At 37.0% G+C, this 21,678-nt stretch overlaps 1 protein-coding gene across 2 annotated transcripts in view; it reads right to left on the reverse strand.

Moving 5' to 3' along the window:
• The window catches only part of FOXJ3 (forkhead box J3), a 138,501-nt gene that overhangs the window by 77,621 nt on the left and 39,202 nt on the right, over window positions 1–21,678 (reverse strand). For both annotated transcript variants that reach the window (XM_077752010.1, XM_077752009.1), the window contains exons 3-4: window positions 12,879–13,203; window positions 1,110–1,184 (exon numbers count right to left, since the gene is read on the reverse strand). In XM_077752010.1, coding sequence (XP_077608136.1) covers window positions 1,110–1,184; window positions 12,879–13,203 — 400 coding nt within the window. The remainder of the gene's footprint in view (window positions 1–1,109; window positions 1,185–12,878; window positions 13,204–21,678) is intronic.

Genomic DNA, 21,678 nt, shown 5'->3' on the forward strand with positions numbered 1-21,678 from the left:
AATAACAAACTCAGCTGAAATATGTGGAAACAGAAAGCTTCAGAGAAGTAATGCTGTAGCTCAATTTTAAAAGACCCAAGGTGTGGACCAGATAAGCAGAGAAAGAGAGTTTGCGGATCAAGAGAAAATCATATGAAAAGCATGTTTGAGAAACTTTAAGTAGTTCCTCACAGTGGGTCTTGAATGTGAATCATAGCTAATAAGGCAGATCAAGGAAAAGCATAAAGCGTATTTGATAACACAAGGAAACATCTCCAAGACACGGCGAGTACTTTTAAGCAGGGTGGTAACATAACCAGGCTTACTAAAATTTTAGAAACATTCTTCTAAGGATGGTTAGCTTAAAAAGCTGGCTGATTCCAGGCAAACAACAATGCATGTTTGCCAACAGATACACTCTCTCAAAGTCCTAATCTAATAATTTATCATGACAATGAAATTATGGTCCAACAAAGTACTCTGAGGTTTAGAAACCAAGTAACTAATACCAAGTTCAGGGAAAATAATGCAGCTGATATGACTATTAAAACCAGAAAGAAGGGAAGTCTCTATACATAAAATACTAAATAAAAGTATAATAATGGTGTCAGAATACAAACGGAATGAAAAAGAAAAAACAGCAACTAAGAAAACAGGGATATAATAGAAAATTTTATTTCAGGGTTAATAATTAATTCCATTTGTTGTCAAGATCTACCAAATCTATCTCCTCCTATATGCAATAAATAACAAATTGTGGTTCCTGACAAGTGGTTCAAATACCAAATTTAAATTAATATTCAGTACTTCAGAAAATAATGAAACAGAAACTAGATTAGAAATAGTAAACTATAACAGAGGACCAGCTCTACACTAGCTAACTTCCCACTGCTTAAAAAGAATGCTTTCTCTGCCTGGTTGGTCCCTGAAGATTACCAATTAAAATAGGGATGAGGTGGGGTGAAATGAAAAAGGATCAGGAAGGTTTCTGATCAATGAACTAGACATGTTCTTGAGTGCTCTCTTTCCAATTCTCTTTCTCTATATATAACAGACATTACTCAGATACAAACGTGACAACAGATACAGTGAAGAATTCAACTATTTTATCTTAAGATAATGAATCCTACCTTTCCGGGGTCATCCTTTGATCGAGGCACTTTAAGGAAACACTTGTTCAGTGACAGATTATGTCGTATGGAGTTCTGAAATTAAAGAAAAAAGCCACAGGGTCATCGGAATCCAAAAAATAAAATCCATCTTTAAAAACAGAATCAGGATGCCTGGGTGGCTCAGTAGGGTAAGCGTCCAACTCTTAATTTCAGCTCAGGTCATGATCTCATGCTTTCATGAGTTCAAGCACTGGGTCAGGCTCTGGGCTAGTAGCACAGAGCCTGCTTAGGATTCTCTGTCTACTTCTTTCTCTGTCCCTCTCCCAGGATAAATAAACTTTAAAGAAAAAAAAAAACCAGAATCAGGAGTCAAATTATCNGTTTGGGGTGGGGAGGGAGAAGGGGGTGATGGGCATGGAAGAGGGCACTTGTGGGGATGAGCACTGGGTGTTTTATGGAAATCAACTTGACAATAAACTATTAAAAAAGGAAAAAATAATACAATTTCAAGCAGAATAAGCTTTTTAAATTAGTTTCAGAATCAATTCTTTCTGGGGGCACCTGGGTGGCTCAGTCAGTTAAGTGTCCATCTTCAGCTCAAGTCATGATCTCATGGTTCGTGAGTTCAAGCCCCACATTGGGCTCTGTACTGACAGCTCAGAGTCTGGAGCCTCCTTCAGAATCTGTGTCTCCCTCTCTTTCTGCCCCTCCCCTGCTCGTGCACATGTGCACACACTCTCTCTCAAATATAAACATTAAGAGAAAAAAATTTTTTTAATCTTTCCAATTTTCAAATTATCAATGCTGCAAAGAAACAATTCTACTCTCCCATTACAAAATGAGTGTATACATGCCAATTAAGTTCTTACTACAATGAGAAGATTACTACATGAGAAGATACTGGCTACAGAGGGCTAACGAGGACATCTACATTCCTCAGTGCAGCAAGAACGAATAACCATCTTGGGTGGAAGGAAAATGCACTTAAAGACTTGAAGAATCTCTGAAATAGGAAATCTTTTCATAAATAAGTAGGACTGTGACATAATGTTTACAGAAAATAACCAAGGTCATTTCTTTTTAATGAAATGCTCCAAAATCCATTCAATAAATTTTGTTCCAAAACGGCCAGGTATTTGGTAGAGACGGACTTCAACTGCATTTAGCCACTATTTAGAATTTTAGGAGGCATGTTTTGGCATAATGTTTATTTTAGTTTTAACATAAAATTCTGAATTCTAACAACAATGGCTTTATGAAAATTCCCCTCTTGTAGGCTAATACTGGCATTAAAAAAGTTTTTAGTTGTTTTTTTAAACACTTTTTAAAATTTTTATATTTATTTTTGAGAGACAGAGTGTGAGTGGGGGAGAAGCAGAGAGAGAGGGAGACACAGATTGCGAAGCAGGCTCCAGGCTCTGAGCCATCAACACAGAGCCCGACATGGGGCTCGAACCCACAAACCATGAGATCATGACCTGAGCCGAATTCGGATGCTCAACTGACTCAGCCACCCAGGCACTCCTAAAAAAGTTTTTAAAGATGACTATAGAACATAAATTCAAGCCTATCTTATCAAAACATCAGTTGAAAACATATGAATGGAGTTCCACCTCTGCTCAGGTAAGTCAAAATAAAACCGCATTTTTGAGCCACACTGGGGAGCTAAAGCTGCAAGGCAGACCAACAAATTAAATCCCTGAAAAGGACAAGCCCGTTCAAGGAGAAGAGAGACAAACTTTCACCTTTTGGCAGAGTATGGGAGAAATAGGCAGCCACCATCCAAGCATCCAAGAAACTAGCTAAAATTTGAAAGGCCAACCAAGGGCTAGTGTATCAGTTTAGAGTAGCAAGGACCCCAAACAAGGGAAGTTCCCATTCACTCTTCCAGTTCTTCTCCATGGGCCTTTACTCTATGCTCACAGAAAAAGAATGGGGATAGGAAAGGAGAACAAAGAAAGTCTCCCTAGTGGCATAGGCAGGAAGGAGGTAATAGATAGCGCTAAGTGAAAGACAAAGGCCTACCACCTTTGACAAATTTCACAAAGCCAAAGCTTTAACTGTGAGGTAGGAACAGCAAAGCTTGTCATCCATAGGACTCTGGCAAAGAAGTTTTCTAATGGAAGAATAGAGAGAAAAAAAAAAAAAAACCTTCTCAAGACACAAGCAACGATCTGCTGGCTGGTAGAGGAAGGAAAGAAGCAAAAACCCTTTCACCTCCAGGACAACTGTCAGAAACTACCTTGGACCCAGGACCCTACATCAAAAGCAACTACAGATACAGGCTAGAATGGCTGAAGGAAAGAAATACTGAAAAAGCCCCACTCTAAGTCCAAGGGCCTGAGTTAGACTGACGCTGAATCAAGAAAACAGAGGGCGCCTTGCTGGCTCAGTGGGTAAAGCATGTGACTCTTGATCTTGGGGCCAGCAGATTAAGCCCCACAATGGACACAGATATTACTTAGAAGAAAGAAAAGAGAAGAGAGAAGAGAAAACAAGATAAGAAAACAAAAATGCACAGCCTTTAACACAAGCCTAGCAGTAAATAACAAGCAATAATGACATACTGACAGAGGAGCTGCAGGAGCATGGAGAGAGGCCCCCATCAGTATAGCAAGGTAGGCAGAGACCACTAAAAGTAAAGAGAAAGCAGGAAAACAGAAAATTCTACAGCACCCAAGCACCTCATTCCAAGCACAGGTAGTAAGAGTCTACTGCTGGAGGAGTGTAAAATCTATGATCTACTGCTGGAGGAATGTAAAATCTATGATCTACTGAAGGTAGAAACCCAAATCCAACTCAACTATTGAAAAATTGAATTCAACTTCCCATACAAATGGTCTAGGAAAAAAGATGTCTGTCCACCTACAAGTCTAAATACCACCTATCTCAATCTCTCCCATTCTTTTCTACACACATATCTGGCACTCAAAAATTACAGGACACATTAGAAATGCAAGGAAAAAAAACCCTATTGTCATGAGATAAAATCATCAATACTCAAACGAAAGGTGTTAGATCTATCTGCAGGAAATTTAAAATAGCTACGATTAATATGTTCAAGGACCAAGTAGAAAAAGTGGTAACGTGCATAAAGAGGTAGGAAATTAAAACAGAGATATGGAAACTATAAGAGTCGAAGGTAAAGGGGTGCCTGGCTGGCTCAATTGGTAGAGCATGTGACTCTTGATCTCAATGTCATTAGTTCAAGCCCCACACTAGGTGTGGCACCTACTCAAAATAAATGTGCATATATATACATATATGTATATGCATGTATACACATATGTATGCACATGTGTGTGCGCATGTATACATGTGTGTGTGTATATATATATATATAAACAGGAACAAAAAGTCAAATATAAATGATATGAATAAAAAAACATGATCAAAAATAAAGAATTCCCAAGATGGATTCATCAGTAGACTGGACACAACCAGAGAAACACTCAGATATCCTGAGGATAGATCAACAGAAATTATCCAAATTGAGTCACAAATGTGCAGAAAACTTGAACACACACACACACACACGATATTTCAAGAACTATGAAACAATGTATGTAATGTAAGTCCTAGAAGGAAAAAAGAAGTAGAAAAAGGCAGAAGAAAAATGTGAAGAATTAACAGCCAAGAATCCTCTGAAAAAAATGCAAGACATCAAATCACAGATGCAAGAATTTCAGAGATCACCAAGAAATTAAAAATTCACACACATATATTCATTATAGAACAAAATAATGAAAATCAAAATGAAGAGAAGATTTTGAAGGCAACAAGAGGAAAAAAATTATGTACAGAGCAATAAAGATAAAAATTGTAGCAGAAGTCTCAAAAACCATGCAAGTTAGGAACACCTAGGTGGCTTAGTTGGTTAAACTTCCAACTTCGGCTCAGGTCATGAAACATACATTTTTAACAATCTACTGGACATCTCCAGAAACACCTTAAACTCAGTATGTTTAAAATTAAACTCAATCTTTAACTCCAGTGTGATCTTCCAGTTTTCTCTTCTCAGGTTAAAAACAGTTATTCACATAACAGCTCCAATCAGAAAGCTGTGAAACTTCTTAACTCTTCCCTCTTCCTCACCATCTAAAACAAATCTGTTATGAGATCGTAAGTCTACCTTTGATCTACCTACTTTATTCCATCTCCACCATGCTCCTTCATGAGGCAGTTATCTCTTCACAAGGTAAATTCAGTATTAGTTTTCAATGATTTTCCACTGCACTTAGGATAAAATCCAAAATCCTTAACAAAACTTCTAAACGTCCTTCATGATCTGACCCCACCATCCTACCTGGCTCTCCATATTCATCCTCTCCAATGTTCTTTCTCACCTCTAGGCTTTCCATTTGTTGCTCCCTCTGCAAAGAGGACTGTCCCTGGTCTTACCCTATCCCCTTCTCTTAAATGACCCTATTCAACTTTCAATTCATTCTTGACTTAAACATCAGTTCTTTCTTCTTTCTTTTATTTCAGTAGGCTTCACACCCAGTGTGGGGCCCAACGTTGGGCTTGAACTCATGGCCCCGAGATCAAGTGTCAGGCACTTAACTGACTGAGCCACCCAGAAGTCCCAAACATCAGTTCTTTAGGGAAGTCTTTTCTGACTTTTCTTGACAGGTTAGCTCTCATTGCAATAAGTTTATCACCCTGGATTTCTCCTCACACTTGTAATTGTTTGCTTGATGTCCTCTTCCTATATGCTGCATCCTATACCAAAATGTAAGTAGACTCCGTAAGGGTGGGAACCTTGTCTATCAACTCACAACCTAGAATATAATGCTTTTCATATGGTAATCTCAAATCTGTTGAAAAAAATACCAAAAACATATTTAAAAAGTAAAAATACCCAGATACCAAAGCTAAGACATACACCACACATTTGGGCTTGAAAATCCAGATCCAAATGTAGTTTCTCAAAAGTATTATCTACCTGCCCCAGAATCACTTAAGATGAATTTTAATGCAGATTCCTAGGCACCATCCAAGATGACTCATTCAAAATCTCTGGAGCTGTGACCTAGGAATCCAAAATTTAAAAATACTCCTTTTTAAAAAATTTTTTTGAGTTTATTTATTTATTTTGGGGGGGGGCTGAGGGNGGGGGAGAGTCCCAAGCAGGCTCCATGCTGTCAGTGCAGAGCTCTGCGTGGGGCTCAAACCCACAAACCGTGATATTATGAACTCATGAGCCAAAATCAAGAGTGGGACACTTAACCAAATGAGCCACTCAGGTGCGCCTAAATTTTAAAAACACTCAGGTTAAGCATCTGACTTTGCCTCAGGTGACGATCTCAGTTTGCGAATTCAAGCCCCGCCCATTGGGCTCTGTGCTGACAGCTCAGAGCCTGGAGGCTGCTTCAGTTCTGTGTGTGTCTCTCTCTCTGTCCCTTCACTGCTTGCACTCTGTCTCTCTCAAAAACAAACATTAAAAATATTTTTTTAAACATTCTAAGTGATTTTTATTTTATTTTGGTTTTTTTTTTTTAGTGATTTTTATTTTAAATTTGAGTTTAAATGAGCATTTCCAATTCAAATTAACCACCACATTCCTACCTGTATCTTTTTTCCCCCTACTGTGAAACCTTGATTCTCCCACAACAATATAAGTACTCATTTGTTCTACCCTACCATGCACATAAAATAGTTTCAGAATTGTTCCTAGTTTCTTTTCTTGGAGTTACTGAAGGTAGAGGCTGCCTCTATTGAAAAATCACTAGACAAATCTATTAAGTAAAGGTCATAATTTCCTCGCAATTCTTTTTGACTTTAGTATGTATCCCATGAAAATAAAAGAAAGCTCTTTTTTAGTTTCTTGATTTTTTGATTATTTTATCCATTCGATATGATCTACAGCTTATTTGTTTCTGCTTATATTGTTCCAAAGTTTCCTTTTTCCATACTTTTGATTTTATATATATATAATATATATTATATATATATGATTTCCATTCTATTTGATTATATATATATAGTATGTGTAAAATAATATATATAGTATGTGTAAAATAACTTACACAGTTCTTATGGTTTAGAACTAAATAAAGAGGTATACTTGAAATCTTATTCTTGCCATATCCCTTCTACCTTATTNCATACTTTTGATTTTATATATATATAATATATATTATATATATATGATTTCCATTCTATTTGATTATATATATATAGTATGTGTAAAATAATATATATAGTATGTGTAAAATAACTTACACAGTTCTTATGGTTTAGAACTAAATAAAGAGGTATACTTGAAATCTTATTCTTGCCATATCCCTTCTACCTTATTTCCATCCATCATCCATAATTAACTATGTTTACTACATTTCTAGTTTATTATTCCTAAGTTTTAATGAGCAAATATGTATTTTTCTCCCCCACACACATAAAAAGCAGCATAATACACCCATATACATATAACATTCTTTTGCATTTTTCTTTTTATTACGCTAAACTCCGGTAAATTAATAGGTTAATTTTCTTTAGTTAAGTGAATAGCACAAAAATTTTAATTCCTTTTCCTCCAGTCCAGATTACAAAATCATTCCCTTATAGAAACTTAAAAGAGTGTTTTAAAAATTCTTCTGGAATATTCAGAGTTATTTTTATTATTTAAAAAAATTTTTTTAATGCTTGTTTATTTTTGAGAGAGAGAGAGATAGAGCATGAGTGGAGGGTCAGAGAGAAAGGGAGACACAGAATCCAAAGCAGGCTCCAGGCTCTGAGGTAGCTGTCAGCACATAGCCTGACGCAGGGCTCGAACTCATGGACCATGCGATCATGACCTGAGCCGAAGTCAGATGCTTAACCGACTGAGCCACCTAGGTGCCCATTTTATTATTTTTTTTTAATGGCTATTTATTTTTGAGAGAGAGAAGGAGACAGCATGAGGAGGAGGGGGGCAGAGAGAGAGGGAGACAGAATCTGAAACTGGCTCCAAGTTCTGAGCTGTCATCACAGAGCCCAACACAGGGCTCAAACTCACAAAGCATGAGATCATGACCAGAGCCAAAGGTAGATGCTTAAATTGACTGAGCCACCCAGGTGTTCCAAAGAGTTATTTTTAATATGTAATTTCCCTTCAATGCCCTGGCACAAATGAAAGGGAATTTTACCTAAATATTAAAATTATATTTAAATTCTTTTAAATAACCATGGCAACATTCCTCCTTTGGATGACAGAAGAAATAGTGAGCAGCAGACTGTAAGAGGGTGCAAAACAAATCTAAGGACAGCAAACTGTAAAATATGAAAACAAAACTAGGACCTGAGAAAAGGAGAAGATAAACCAGTTTCCATTTGTCTCCATTTGCAATGTTTATTTAAACTATTTCTGTGTTTACAAAAATAAAATTAGAAGCAATCATGGCAAGTTCTGAGTATCTAAAACTGGGTGGAAGAGACTTTTTTAAAAGAAAAATCATGAGGGATGCCTGGATGGCTCAATTAAACATCTGACTTGGGCTCAGGTCATGATCTTGCAGTCAGTGAGTTCGAGCCCCATGGTGGGCTCTACGCTGGGAGTGTAGAGCCTGCTTGGGATTCTCACTCTCTTTCTCTCTGTCCCTCCCCTGCTCATGTTTTCTCTCTCAAAATAAATAAACAAATAACTTAAAAATTTTTAAACAAAAGAATAATCATGAGCTGTCCGTCTCTGGAAGTATTAAGGATCTGACTAAACCAAGAGACTAAAACAGATCATCTCTTTAGTTCTAAGAGCAACACCACCCTCCACCTATTCCCATTTCTCTCCTTCCCCCTTCTTTCCTCATTATATCTGAACCACACCTTCCAGATGAAACTCTATCAGTTCCTTCCAAACCTGTTTCAGACCATGCCTTGGGCTGCCCAGCAGCATGGAATTCAGTAGACTGGACATGGCACTCTCAGGTGGACTTACACTTCAGTTGAAGCTGAGGTCAGACAGGTAAATGAGGTATATATCTCATCTCCATGTACTATTCACTACCAAATTTGGACCAAGCTCTTCAGCTTGGCATTCAAATATTCATGGAATCTCTGCATTCTGACTCTATCCCAACTCTTACTGGTCTCTCCCAAGAACTCCTGCAATCAATTGTTTCCTAAGAGTGTTTTTTATTTAAAAAAAAAAAAAAAGCCTAAATCTTACTCTTCTTCAAAACAGAGCTCAATTACACTTCCTCAATACTTTTCTATTGATTCACCCTTCCTGTATTCTCATAACACTTAGTCTTTTTGCCACTCACTTTTAGAACCTCATCACACTTCCTAGAAGCTCTTCTAAATTTTTACAGCACTTACTAATTTCACCCTTCATTTAACACTCTTTTACTAAGTCACATATACAGTGGATACTATTATGGTTTACACTTAGTAGGTGTGCCCAATTAGTCAATTCATCATAGCACAGCATTCTATATTTCTCTATTACAGAGCTGTTTACATACCATCATAATTCCTTGTTTATATATATCTCCCTTATCCAATAAAGATTATAAGCTTCCTTAAGGGCCCTGTGCTATGTTTCTTAGTACTGCTAAAGCCAACCATACTGTTCATAAGAGTACGTAAATAAATCCTTTTCAAATTTAATGAATGAAAGACTAGCTGAAAACAAGAGGATATGATCTAGGACAGAGACTGGAAATTTGTAGTCCATAAGCTGAACTCACCCAAAAGACACATGTTTGGCCTGCCCAGTATTTAAGAAAACTAGAATTAGGAACATTTAAAAATTGGGAAACTATACACAAAATCCAGATTTCTGGGAGAAAAGTTGTTAAGACCTGCCATATGTCCTAAAAAGCACAAGTGCCTGCTGCACATTAGGCATGCACTCTTCAGTTAGGCATCCTTTTTGCTTTTCTCATTTATGTCACCTCTCTGGTCCCTGCAAGTACATAAATTTATAACCATGATACAGACTCTTGAATCTCTGGTGGGCTTTCTAAGCTACTTATTTAAATTTGGGGCATTTCTACTCCCTAGCCATCATGTTTTTTCAATGCCAAACAAGTTTATCAAAATCTGCTAGCCTTTCCCTCATCGTAAATCTCGACAAAAGGACTCTATTGAATAGTAGTGCCTAACAGTAAAGTCAGAAAACACAGCTTAGATGGATCGCTACTGCTTGGTTAGTATGACTTTTTTTTTTTTTTTTTGACTCATGGATCAAATTTTATTTATATTTCCTCCACTGAAATATTCTGTTAGAAGTAGACTCTTATCCAAACTATACTATTTACAATCACTTCTCATACCGAGTCAGCCAGTTAAGAGATAGTTCACTTTGGCAAATTAAATTCAATAAATATTTATACATTGCTTGCAAAATTAAAGGCCCTGCATAATGGTTAAGGCATGAGATTTGAAATCTCCAAACCTACTAAGTCTGGTACCAAATACTGGCTCTTCTCTTCTGTAGCTAAGAAACTCTGCAAAGTCACTTCTTCTCTACGCCTCAGTTTCCTTACTTTACAAATTTGGACAGGAACAGTACTTATTTCCTAATACTGTTGTGTGACTTAAAAAGACAAAGATGTAAGAAGGCAGTCTGGCATACAGTGCCTGACACACAGCAAACAATAAAAGCAGCTATCATTTAAGTATTTTTGAGTACAGAAATAAAAACTAATGAAACAAGATATTTAAGCAAAATTCTCTAAGTCTATGATATTGTCATTAATCAAGCATATGGAAACACAAAAGAGATTAGTTCTATAAGGAGAGAGGTAACATATGAGCTAAAAGAACAAATAGGATAATGCCAACCAGAAAAAAGGGCAGGAGAGACAAAGTCCAAGGACAGGTAAGAGACAAACAAAAGGAAGAAAAAAAAAAATCACAGGTTTTATAACCAGGGACAGCTAGTAGGTTGGAACAGGCAAAGAAAAAGATATATGAGAAGGAACTGGCAAAAAATAAAAGTAGGAAAGAAGGCTAGGACATGGATTCAAGGCACATTTCCTGAGGCTTACTAGATGGAAGCACTGTGCTAGGACATGGAATAGAAGTGGCTATAGTAAAAAAAATCCCTTCCCTTGAGACACTTGAATATCTGGCATCGTGCACAGCACAATGCATAATAAATCAGTAAATATCTTTAATAAATCTAGTCAAACAAAAAAGACAAAGGTGTTGAGACAGGAAGGCTTAAAAAAAACAAGAGTAACTACCATCTAAAGCTCTATAAACTCCTTTTTTTCCACATGCACATACACACATACACAGCACATAACTGGGTAATTTCCATGTAGGAAAATAAACATAACATTTGCAGGCACAAAAATAAGTTAAGTTGAATTATTTGTTGTAGAACATAAATTAGGTAGGAAACCAATGTGACGGAACATCAAAAAGCTCAGAGGAGGAAGTAGGGATTCTTCAAGAACTGGTTAATTGTAGGGCTAGAAAGAAATGATACAAGATGAGCCTGGAACATCTCGTGGTGCCAGAAAGTTAAAAAGTGCTAAACAAAATAATAGGGCCATGTAAAAAGGGCACAGGAGCCAAGTGCAAGACCCCTGATGGCAAAAGCTGCAACAATCTGAATGACAATGACAGCACAAAGGTTAAATGTCCATGAGTGCATACAATGCAAATAAATGATTAAATAAAAGGAGAAGAACAAGTCTTCCATACAGAAGAATCCCAATTAATATAAAGAATGAAGGAAAAGAAAAAAATCACTAGTAAAAAACAATTAATACTGCTATAGTTATGATCTACCAATGAATGCTAAAATTGGTGAGCAAAAGTTTAAGAAGAAACAGGGTACTTGCATGCCCTCTAAGTAGCTCCCCAAAACATTTTATAATTTACAAAGTGATAAATAGTAATTTAATGCAGAAACCTGGAAGACATCACCTTCACCAAAGAGCCAAGGTTAATATTACCTTGTTATAAGACATACTAACATCAAGTATCTCTTGATATGACATACAGAGAAGGGCACATCATCTCTGCATTATCCTTCCCCAAAAGGCATTACCTCAATCTAACCATGAGAAAACATCAGACAAATCCATACTATAAAACATACTATCCAAAACCATTCTACGAAATATTTCCACAAAATACCTGACAAGGACACTTCAAAAGTATCAAGGTCATAAAAGACAAGACTAAGGAACTATTACAGATCAGAGGAGACTAAGAAGACATGACAACTAAACATAATGCAGGATCCTAGATTAGATCCTGAACTGGATCCTGGAATATAAATAGACATTAGGAAAAAAGCTGATCTGAATGAAGTCTTTAATTTTCTTGGAAGTTAATAGTATTATTTAGTCAAAAATATTGTACTAACATTAATTTATCAGCTTTTATCACTGTACTATGTTTATATAGGTTGTTGACATACAGGAAGTAAATGAAGAACATATGGGAACCCTCTATACTATTTATGTAACTCTTCTATAAATCTAAAATTCTTTCAAGATAAAAAGTTAAAAAAAATACATAATGAAAACAATACTGGTTGCAATACTTTTTTTTTTAACCATAAACTATCAACTTACCTGAACTGTAGGTATTGTTTTCCAGTGAATGCTACGTTACTTCTGTTCTTACTGTACACTGTCAGTCTTTAACATTAATAAAGCTCTAACTAATTGATATTCTACCAAAAATAAAGTTATTCACTTAATAAAAAACATTTAATTTCCTTTCTGACATTTTAAAAATGACTACTAATCAGAATTTAAAATTATATAAACCTCTATAAAGCTTTATCTTCAATAGAAGCCAATATTGTTACTGTTCACATCATTAAAATAATAAAATCCTTACCTTCCAACCACTGCCAGCCTCTCTATAATATGGGAAGTTATCACAAATCCACTGGTAAATTTCACTTAGAGTCATTTTCTTTTTGGGTGAACTATTAATTGCAAACGTAATGAGGCTGGCATAACTGTATGGAGGTTTCCCATCCTTGTGCTGTTGGACTTCTTCCTGGTCCAGTGTTGTATTTGGGTCAAGGAGTGCATTCTTCTTGGAAATTCCTGTGCCGTGTGCATTCTGTGTAGCATCAGATTTTTGGATGGCTGCTCTCATGGTGAGCTGTGGTAACCAGTCCATAGATGTTAGGCTGCTCTCCAGTTCAGATGTCATCCTGAAGGTAAATAGACTCCTTAGTCAATATCAAGGAAAGAACCCCTGCTTCTCAAAATATCCAATATTCACAAATCTAGGAGTTCCAAAGTGAGGGAAAGCCTGAGTTAAATCTGGAGGAAAAAGATTGAGTATGTTAATGACCAAACCAAATATTTAAGGGATCAATATTTCCAATCTTTTTAAATTTTTTCCTCTCCAAAACACAATTTGGTTTTAAAATGTTTAAGATACAGAACAATACATATACACAAAGTGATCCTGATGCCAATGCTTCTAAAAAAGACTATCACTTTAAATAGGGCAACAGGATTATAGTATGAAAAATAAGTCTGTAGTCCAGCTCTTTACTCACCAACACCACAGGCCCTTTAAAAACTTAAGATTGTACATCTGGCATTTCTTTTACACAAATTTTAGGGGAGTCACACAAACAAAAGAATACCCAAAGTAAAGAGCTCAGAGAAGTAACTGAGAAATAGGCACAGGAATATGCAAGGAGGAAAGAAGGTAGAGTTGAGCAGATGGGAGGGAAGAAAACCAAGCAGGGCAGACAAGAATAGTAAGTAGACAAGCTAGCTGGGGGAACGGACAGAAAAGAGGAATGCAAATTCAAGGACACTGATGAACAAGAAAAAAGAGGATAGGCAGTACCCAGGCAGTTAAAAACAAAACAAAAAACAAAGTCAAGGAACAAGATTAAGAACACTAAAGACCTGGGAGTGTAGGATAGGAGAGATTAAATCATATAAATGGATCGAAGGAAGGATTAAAAGCTCAGGACAGGCTAATGCAAACATCCAGTGATCTGGATTCTATAATGCATTTCTCTCCAAGGCTAAAAAATTCAGACCATTATCATCCAAAGAAAGAAACAAGAAAAACAAAATCTACCAGGTCGATACATATTCTGGAGAAGAAAGAAAGCTGCTCTAGGAATTGAAGATAAAAATACAGAAACAAAGCCTGATACTTCACACTGGAATTGCTAACTTTAAACATAGAATACAAACCTCTCTACCATACAATCAGAGAAACAGGAATAATGACCCCGACAACACAGTAGAGAAGAATGAAAGACTTCTAAGTGATATCAAAATAATGGAGGGTAGAGAGACAAGAAACTTAAAGTACCTCAGGCAAAAGAAACAATTTGTGGCAAATAAAACCCAGTACAGGCCCTTATCCCAAATGGAATATGTGCTTAGGATATCAACTTCTGGGAAGCAATATAGAACTGATAAAGAACATAGGCTCTCAAGTCAGATCAGAGTTCAGGTACTGATTCCACTAGTTACAAGCTGTGGGAAATGAAAACGTTAATTAATATCTCTAAACTCTAGCTTTCTCTTTAGTAAAATGAAACAAAAATAGTTCCTACAGTTAAAATGCTACTTTGAGAATTAAGTGTGGTAGCATACACACAGAAGAAACATCCATCATGTGTTGGTTAATACTACTACTCTAGGATTATCTGGCAAGGTAATGCAGCACTATAAAGTAAACCAGATTAAGCAACAGCAATTATAAATAAAAAAACAGCTATGAAGATTCTATCAGCACTGTAGTAGAGTCCTATTATCTTGCTCTTCAAAGATTTTGAACCATTGTTTTACCTTTTTTACTCCTCAAATTCCCTCCATCTCTACTGTACGCACTCCTCTGAAATCTAAACTTTAAATTCCTCTACAGAGCACCTTCAGAGATCTAAAAAAAAAAACAAAAACCTTACCATCCTGCTCTACAAGAATCCCAGCATTATACGAAATGCTTGTTCCCAGCATGAAATAGGTTATGAGAACTTATGAAATAAGAAAACAAGGTAACTTAGACGTAGATGTCACAAATTGTCAAATGAGTGGGCAAAGGACTGCAGATATCAAGTTAAAGACTTGTCCAAATTCACAAAGGTAGTTAACAGTAGAACTAAAACCAGAGCCCAGGTCTCCTCATGTTCAATCCAGTAGCTTTTCTACCATACCTCATCTGTAAAATGAGCAAAACAGTACCTACCTCAATTGATGTATAGTATTGAGAACAGTAACTGGCCCACAGTAAGTATTCAATAAATGTTAGCTACTGGTGGTGGTAGTGATGCTAACAGTAGTTGCTGTTGTTATTATTCACATTTCATTCTATAAACATCGGCAATTATTATACAATGCTGTCCATTCTATTTGCCTCAATTAAGGCTCCACTGAGTAGCTTTACTTTGTTCAAATTCCCAAAGGAGCCAGTCACATACATATTCAAAGTTAATATAAACCCACATTCCAAATTGGAATATAATTGATATTGCAGATGCCCCCTATTGAGAACCATCTTTAATTTCTGTTTCCTTCCCCCAGTGCCACTGACTGAGACTTTGTCTCAGTAATATAAACATATAATCAGTAAGTACTTAATACATGTTAACAAGAATTTATAATCACACATGTACTGTTAGAGTAAAATTTTGTATACACACACACATGAAGTCTGATAAAATATCTGTCCTCCAGGAAACTGTAGTCCAATTAGGAAGGTCAAACATAAGGAAGAATTGAAAAAGAAAGCAAGGCTGAGCTCTGGGTGCAGCAACAATACAAAAAAGGGAGAGGAAACATGGACCGCAGCCTTCAGAGGTAGGGAAGGAATACCTTGGGCTAAGAGCTGAAGAAAGTTAAAATCTAAACAAACTAGAAGAAAATGGTTCCTACTCAAAAACACCATGAGTAAGAATCTTTCCCCATTGCTATGCTTATCTTCACCAGTTCTGCTAGGTTAAATGTGAAGTACACTATAAAATATCTCTTAAAATTTTTTTAATGTCTTACTTATTTTTGAGAGAGAGGGCACGAGCAAAGAAGAGACAGACAGAGAAAGGGACAGAAGTTCTGACAGCAGCAAGCCCGATGTGGGGCTCAAACTCACAAATTCCAAGATCATGACCTGAGCCAAAGTTGGGATGCTGAACCAACTGAGTTACCCAGGTGCCCCTTAAATTTAAACACTGAAAAAGTGAGGCTTCTCACTTTCATTTATTAAATTTTATATATTCTTGGTAGTAAGGTAAAAAGTGTTTCCATTGTTAGTCGTCATCTGGCTGTGGCCATGGTTCTCCATTAAATACTAAAGCACACAAAAAATGACCATTATATTTGGCTAGATCATCAGTAACTTTAGAAAGAAACCTTTTAATGGAATGGTGGTGACAGAAGTCCACTTGTATAAGAGAACAGATGGTGATACATTTAAAAACAGCACGAAGGCTCTGAGGAATCTAGTTATGGGAATCTGGTTAAGAAATGTCAGGCCCTCATTACCTCACCTCATTCCAAAAGCTTCCTAGCTGGCCTCCTAGACTCTAATTTCTTACCACCCCTCTCTGCTAGTCACCTCCAGAGTCCAAGCATACACTCTAAGAGGAATCTGTGAGCACTGTTTTCACGTCATCATGCCCAAAGATTTTCAGTGGTTCCCTTTCTCCTATTATACTCAATCTAAACTCCTCATTTTCAACTACAGATACTTTAGTTCTTATTAATCTTTTATTAATCCTTCTCTAAATTCCTGGAGCAAGTATAACCTCAATTTGGTATTTACCATGCTGTTCCATATGTTTAACTGCATCATATGCTTAAGCATTCTACTCTTACTCTCTCTTCCCCAACCTCCGCATTGAGGACAAGTGACCACACAACTAATACTTCAGATGCTACCTAACACCATGCCAGGTACATGTTATCTGAAAAACCACACAGTATTTGAATAAAGAACATTAGTTTCTGGAATGTCTTTTCCTTCTATCATTGCCGAGCTGGCTTCTACGTTTTCTTCAGGACTCAATCAAACACCTCCTTCTCTAGAAAGCCTGGTCATTCCATTCTTCTTATCTTCCATTTCCTAAATTAAACTAGATCCTGCTCCCACCGAATACAAATACTTCTGTCCCAGGATTATACAAGATTATGATGATCTTTATCCCTCTCTCCAGAGACCATGAGGTTCTTGGAAGAAGAAACTTTCTTCTTTTCTCTATCCAACAGGTAAAGGGTCAATAAATGATAGTTAAATGATTGAAATAGTGGCCATCCAATGAAGGTGTGGGTTTGGTTCTTCCCAAACAAGTGAGACCCTACAGTTTTACAAGCTGGAAGGAAGGAGGGGAGGGGAGGGGAGGAAAAGTCAACAGCATGAGGTAAGGATAATCACAAGATTGAAGTCCTTTATGAACTGGGGGAAAAAAAAAGTAGGACTCATACTGACAAGCAGCACTACACAGGAACAGAGACAGTTCTGGAAGAGCAGAAAAAAATGGGCAGATGGAAGCAAAGACAAAAAGATAATGTTACTTATGGGGAAAAGCAGGGCATAAAAACTCATGTCTGAAATCTTTCAATCTATGATATTCATTGCTTAAAAAAAGTTTCATAAGGAATCTTTTCTGCATAAAATGAGAAGGTAAAACAACATTAAGATGTAACAATTCAGGGCGCCCTGGGTGGCTCAGTTGGTTAAGCGTTCGACTTCAGCTCAGGTCACGATCTTGCAGTTCTGGAGTTTGAGTCCCACATTGGACTCTGTGCTGACAGCTCAGAGCCTGGAGCCTGCTTTGGATTTTGTCTCCTTCTCTCTCTCTCTCCCTGCCCCTCCCCCATCGTACTCTCTCTCTCAAAAATAAATATTTTTTTAAAAATTTTTTAAAGATATGACAACTCAACATTAAGTCATGAGATGGGGAGGGGGAGAGGCTCTAATCCCACTTTATGAAACACCGCCACTGATAAGATACCAAATTAGCTTTCTAGCTACTTCAGCACATTGCTTGGCCTTCTCTGCAACTTCCCTAACTCCCAAGAAGTAGCCGGGGACTACTCAGGTAAGTTTGAAGTTTTCAACAGTATCAAAAAGGGGGGAAATGGGCAGAGACATTGTTGGCTTCCTAAATAAGGTAAGAAGAAAACATCAAGGAAAATAAAATAAGAACAATGAGGATAATGATATCATGACCTAGATATTCCTGAATCCTTGACTATATTCCTGGCACCAAGCATTTCATCTCAAAAGACTTAGGAAAAATCCTAGAAAGATTTATATCAGACTCATAAGAAATGCTGAACAACTGAAAACTCAGAAGAAATCCTTGTAATTACCACAGGAATATTTCTGATCACACGCATTTCATGGGGTGTGTGTCTGTGTGTATCTTAAATATATAACTCCTGTTACAGCATCTTAGCACCTAAGGTAACTAGAAGCAAGTTCTATGGCAGAAAACTACTAACTGCCACCCAACATCTATTTTTACCTTCTTCCTTAGGAATACAACCTCAATTTCATTCTGGATGGCACTGCACCTTTTACTGGTCCTTCTCTCTTTAATGTGGACACAGTAGCTATAGCTCCAGAAGTCAACTTGGATAACAAGGTGATCTTTGAAAATGGAAGCCATACACTGAGGATGGAAGCAGGGAGAAAAATCTGGGGTCCCTGATTTTTTTGTGAAGCTGCCATCTGAGCCCTGAACTGCCTACCTTCCAGACTTCTTCTGTATTTAACTACTACAAAAAGATATCTGTCCGCAGATAAACTCAATTATTAACAAACATGAAATTTGGGACATGAAGTGGGGTGATACAAATAATAGAACCTAAAATAAGATACTCTTAAAGCAAGAGTTGATGAGGCAAACAATAACTCCGATATTGCGGGTTTGGAAAGCTAGTTACCTTATTAAAGAATGAAAAGGATTTGGTCAAATTTGGTCATCTACAGAAGTTAGAAAGCAAACCATATGCCAAATGAAGCTAGAGCAAGGAGAGAAATATAGAAAAATTTTAGAATGTTGGCATGTGTTGGCTCCTTCCTGTCACTTAGAACAAAGTCCTAAGAGAGAAATAATCTTCTATTAGAGTTGTGAGCAGAGATGGAGAAAATGCAGATTTGCTAAGGGAGGTAACTCCCTGTCTATGGCCTGCAATTTAAACTAAGAGTCCCATAATTTAAAGCTTTGCATAGCTGAAAAAACACCAACTGTTTCTGAAGTAGCAAAGTGAAGTAATTGAACGGTAGCTACAAAACTGCAGCCTTGGCAGTAGAGAAGACTGGTGCCTTGCCACACAAAGCAATGATGTAAGGGTGTTGTCTTTCCACCCATGATTTCCACCATGTTTCAAATGGCCTCATCAGAACGAACATTTCTCCAGAAGCCAGAAGAGGTCAATGAACTTGGATGGGGAAAAAATACTCTTCATTTCCACTAACTTGTAACTGAAATTTAGCATTCTCTTGAACTATGAAGTTAAGACAACACATCATAGAAGCATTAACAGTACTTGCAACTTCTGCCACCAATAAAAATAATGTAGGGGCGCCTGGGTGGCTCAGTCAGTTGAGCATCCGACTTTGGCTCAGGTCATGATCTCACAGTTCATGGGTTCGAGCCCCACGTCGGGCTCTGTGCTGACAGCTAGCTCAGAGCCTGGAGCCTGTTTCAGATTCTGTGTCTCCCTCTCTCTCTGACCCTCCCCTGCTCATGTTGTGTCTCTCTCAGATGTAAAACATTAAAAAATAAATAAATAACAAATATATTCTTATCACATGCAAATGTTGCAGAATCTCAACTATTAAACTCAACTACTTCAAAATTATGCTAGTGTTTAGACTTGTTAAATCTGTTAAATATGTATTAAAAGCACATATATTATGATGTTTTAAAGTAAATATTTTGCCAACCATATTTCAATATAATCAGTTTCCTTTGTAATCCTAAGTATTTTATTTTGTGAATTTTGAGACATTTTGAGAAGGAGCCACAGGTTTTACCAGACTGTTAAAGGGCTTCCATAGCACCAAAACAAGACTACAAATTCCTGGGGTAAACGGAGCACAAAAGGCACCGTCCTCACATTGAAAAATTCTTCCTGGGCAGGTACTTTGGATCAAACAGCAAAAAGTCTACAAACTAAGTATTTTAAGATACCTGTGTGGAAGGTAGGAGGAAAGAGACTAGACTCAAAAGACGCTTATGTTTCCAAAATAACAGCCAAGCCTATCAACAAGAAGTTATAAACACGTATACATTTCCCAAAAAGGGCATCTTCAATAATATCCATCTCAGATGTAGCCGTGGAAGATAATGGACAAGACAGGATCTTTCACAGGGCATAAGGGACAATGGAGGCACTACCAACGAGCAAAATCAAGGAATTAATATACTGTCAGGGAGTCACTGTCATTCTCACCTAGTAAAATTTTATAATGCATTAATGACTGTTGAGTGTTTCCCATTATCCTCTTTTCTGATTAAGTTTTTATTGCTGTTATCCTAACTCCTTCTCCACAACTATGTATTAGGTAGAATGTAACAATTCATCTTTGATTTATAGATCTTTGAACCACAAGAAGCCACACCAGGATCTGATGAAAGAGACTGCAGCTAAAGAGCTTGGATCTTCAGTTAATTGTAATACTTGGATGAAACTATGGGTTGTCTCCCTTGGGAAAAGAGCAATTAAGTTCCAAGATACAGGAGGAAGAGTACGTATGAATGTTTGTGTACCCACAGGGGCAGATTTGTGGTAGAAACCTAAAAAGAAATAAAATAATCTAATATAAATTGACTTTACATTCTATAACCAAATGACATAAAATTAATTTAAGTTTATTTATTTTGCGAGAGAGCAAGCACAGGAGACTCGGGGGGCAGGGCGGGGGAGGGGGAGGCAAAGAATCTCAAGCAGGCTCCATGCTGCCAGCACAGAGCCTGTGCGGGGCTCAAACTCACAAACCGTAAGATCGTGACCTGGGCCAAAATTGAGTCAGATGCTTAACCAACTGAGTCACCCAGGCTCTCTGACATAAAATTAACTTTTAAGTTACAAACGAAATAATAATTTATTTCCAAGCAAAAGTAGCTGGTGTTACTTTAGTTTTCATATACCAGCAAAATCAAAGTTTCTTCTCTTAGTTCAATTTCAGAAAAATAACAAGTGTCCTGGATTAGACTCCAAACTCTTCCACTTTCAGCTATGTGACCTTACACAAGTAAATTAACCTCTTTATGCCTCAGTTTCCTCATTTTTAAGATGAGACTAAAAATAGTACACAACCCAAAGGATTACTGTGAGGATTAAATGAGTTAACACATACAAGGCACAAAGAACAGTTTCAAAGAGGGGCACGTGGGTGGCTCAGTCAGGTAAGCATTCGACTCTTGATTTTGGCTCAGGTCTTGATCTCACGGTTCATGACATGGAGCCTCATGTTGGGCTCTGTGATAACTGTGTGGAGCCTGCTTGGGATTCTTTCTCTCCCTCTCTCAGCCCCTCTCCAGCTCTCATTCTCCCTCTTAAAATAAGTAAACTTAAAAAAGAGTAGTTTCTAACATATAGTCAATAAGCACTCAGTTTTTATTATCAAATTCATATTCTTCAGAATTTTCTAAATTTTAATTATTTTTTAGATTCTATTTTTAAGTAATCTCTACACCCAA

The sequence above is a fragment of the Crocuta crocuta genome, unplaced genomic scaffold (genome assembly GCF_008692635.1).
Source record: "Crocuta crocuta isolate KB4526 unplaced genomic scaffold, BGI_CrCroc_1.0 scaffold367, whole genome shotgun sequence".
Classification (NCBI taxonomy): Eukaryota; Metazoa; Chordata; class Mammalia; order Carnivora; family Hyaenidae; genus Crocuta; species Crocuta crocuta.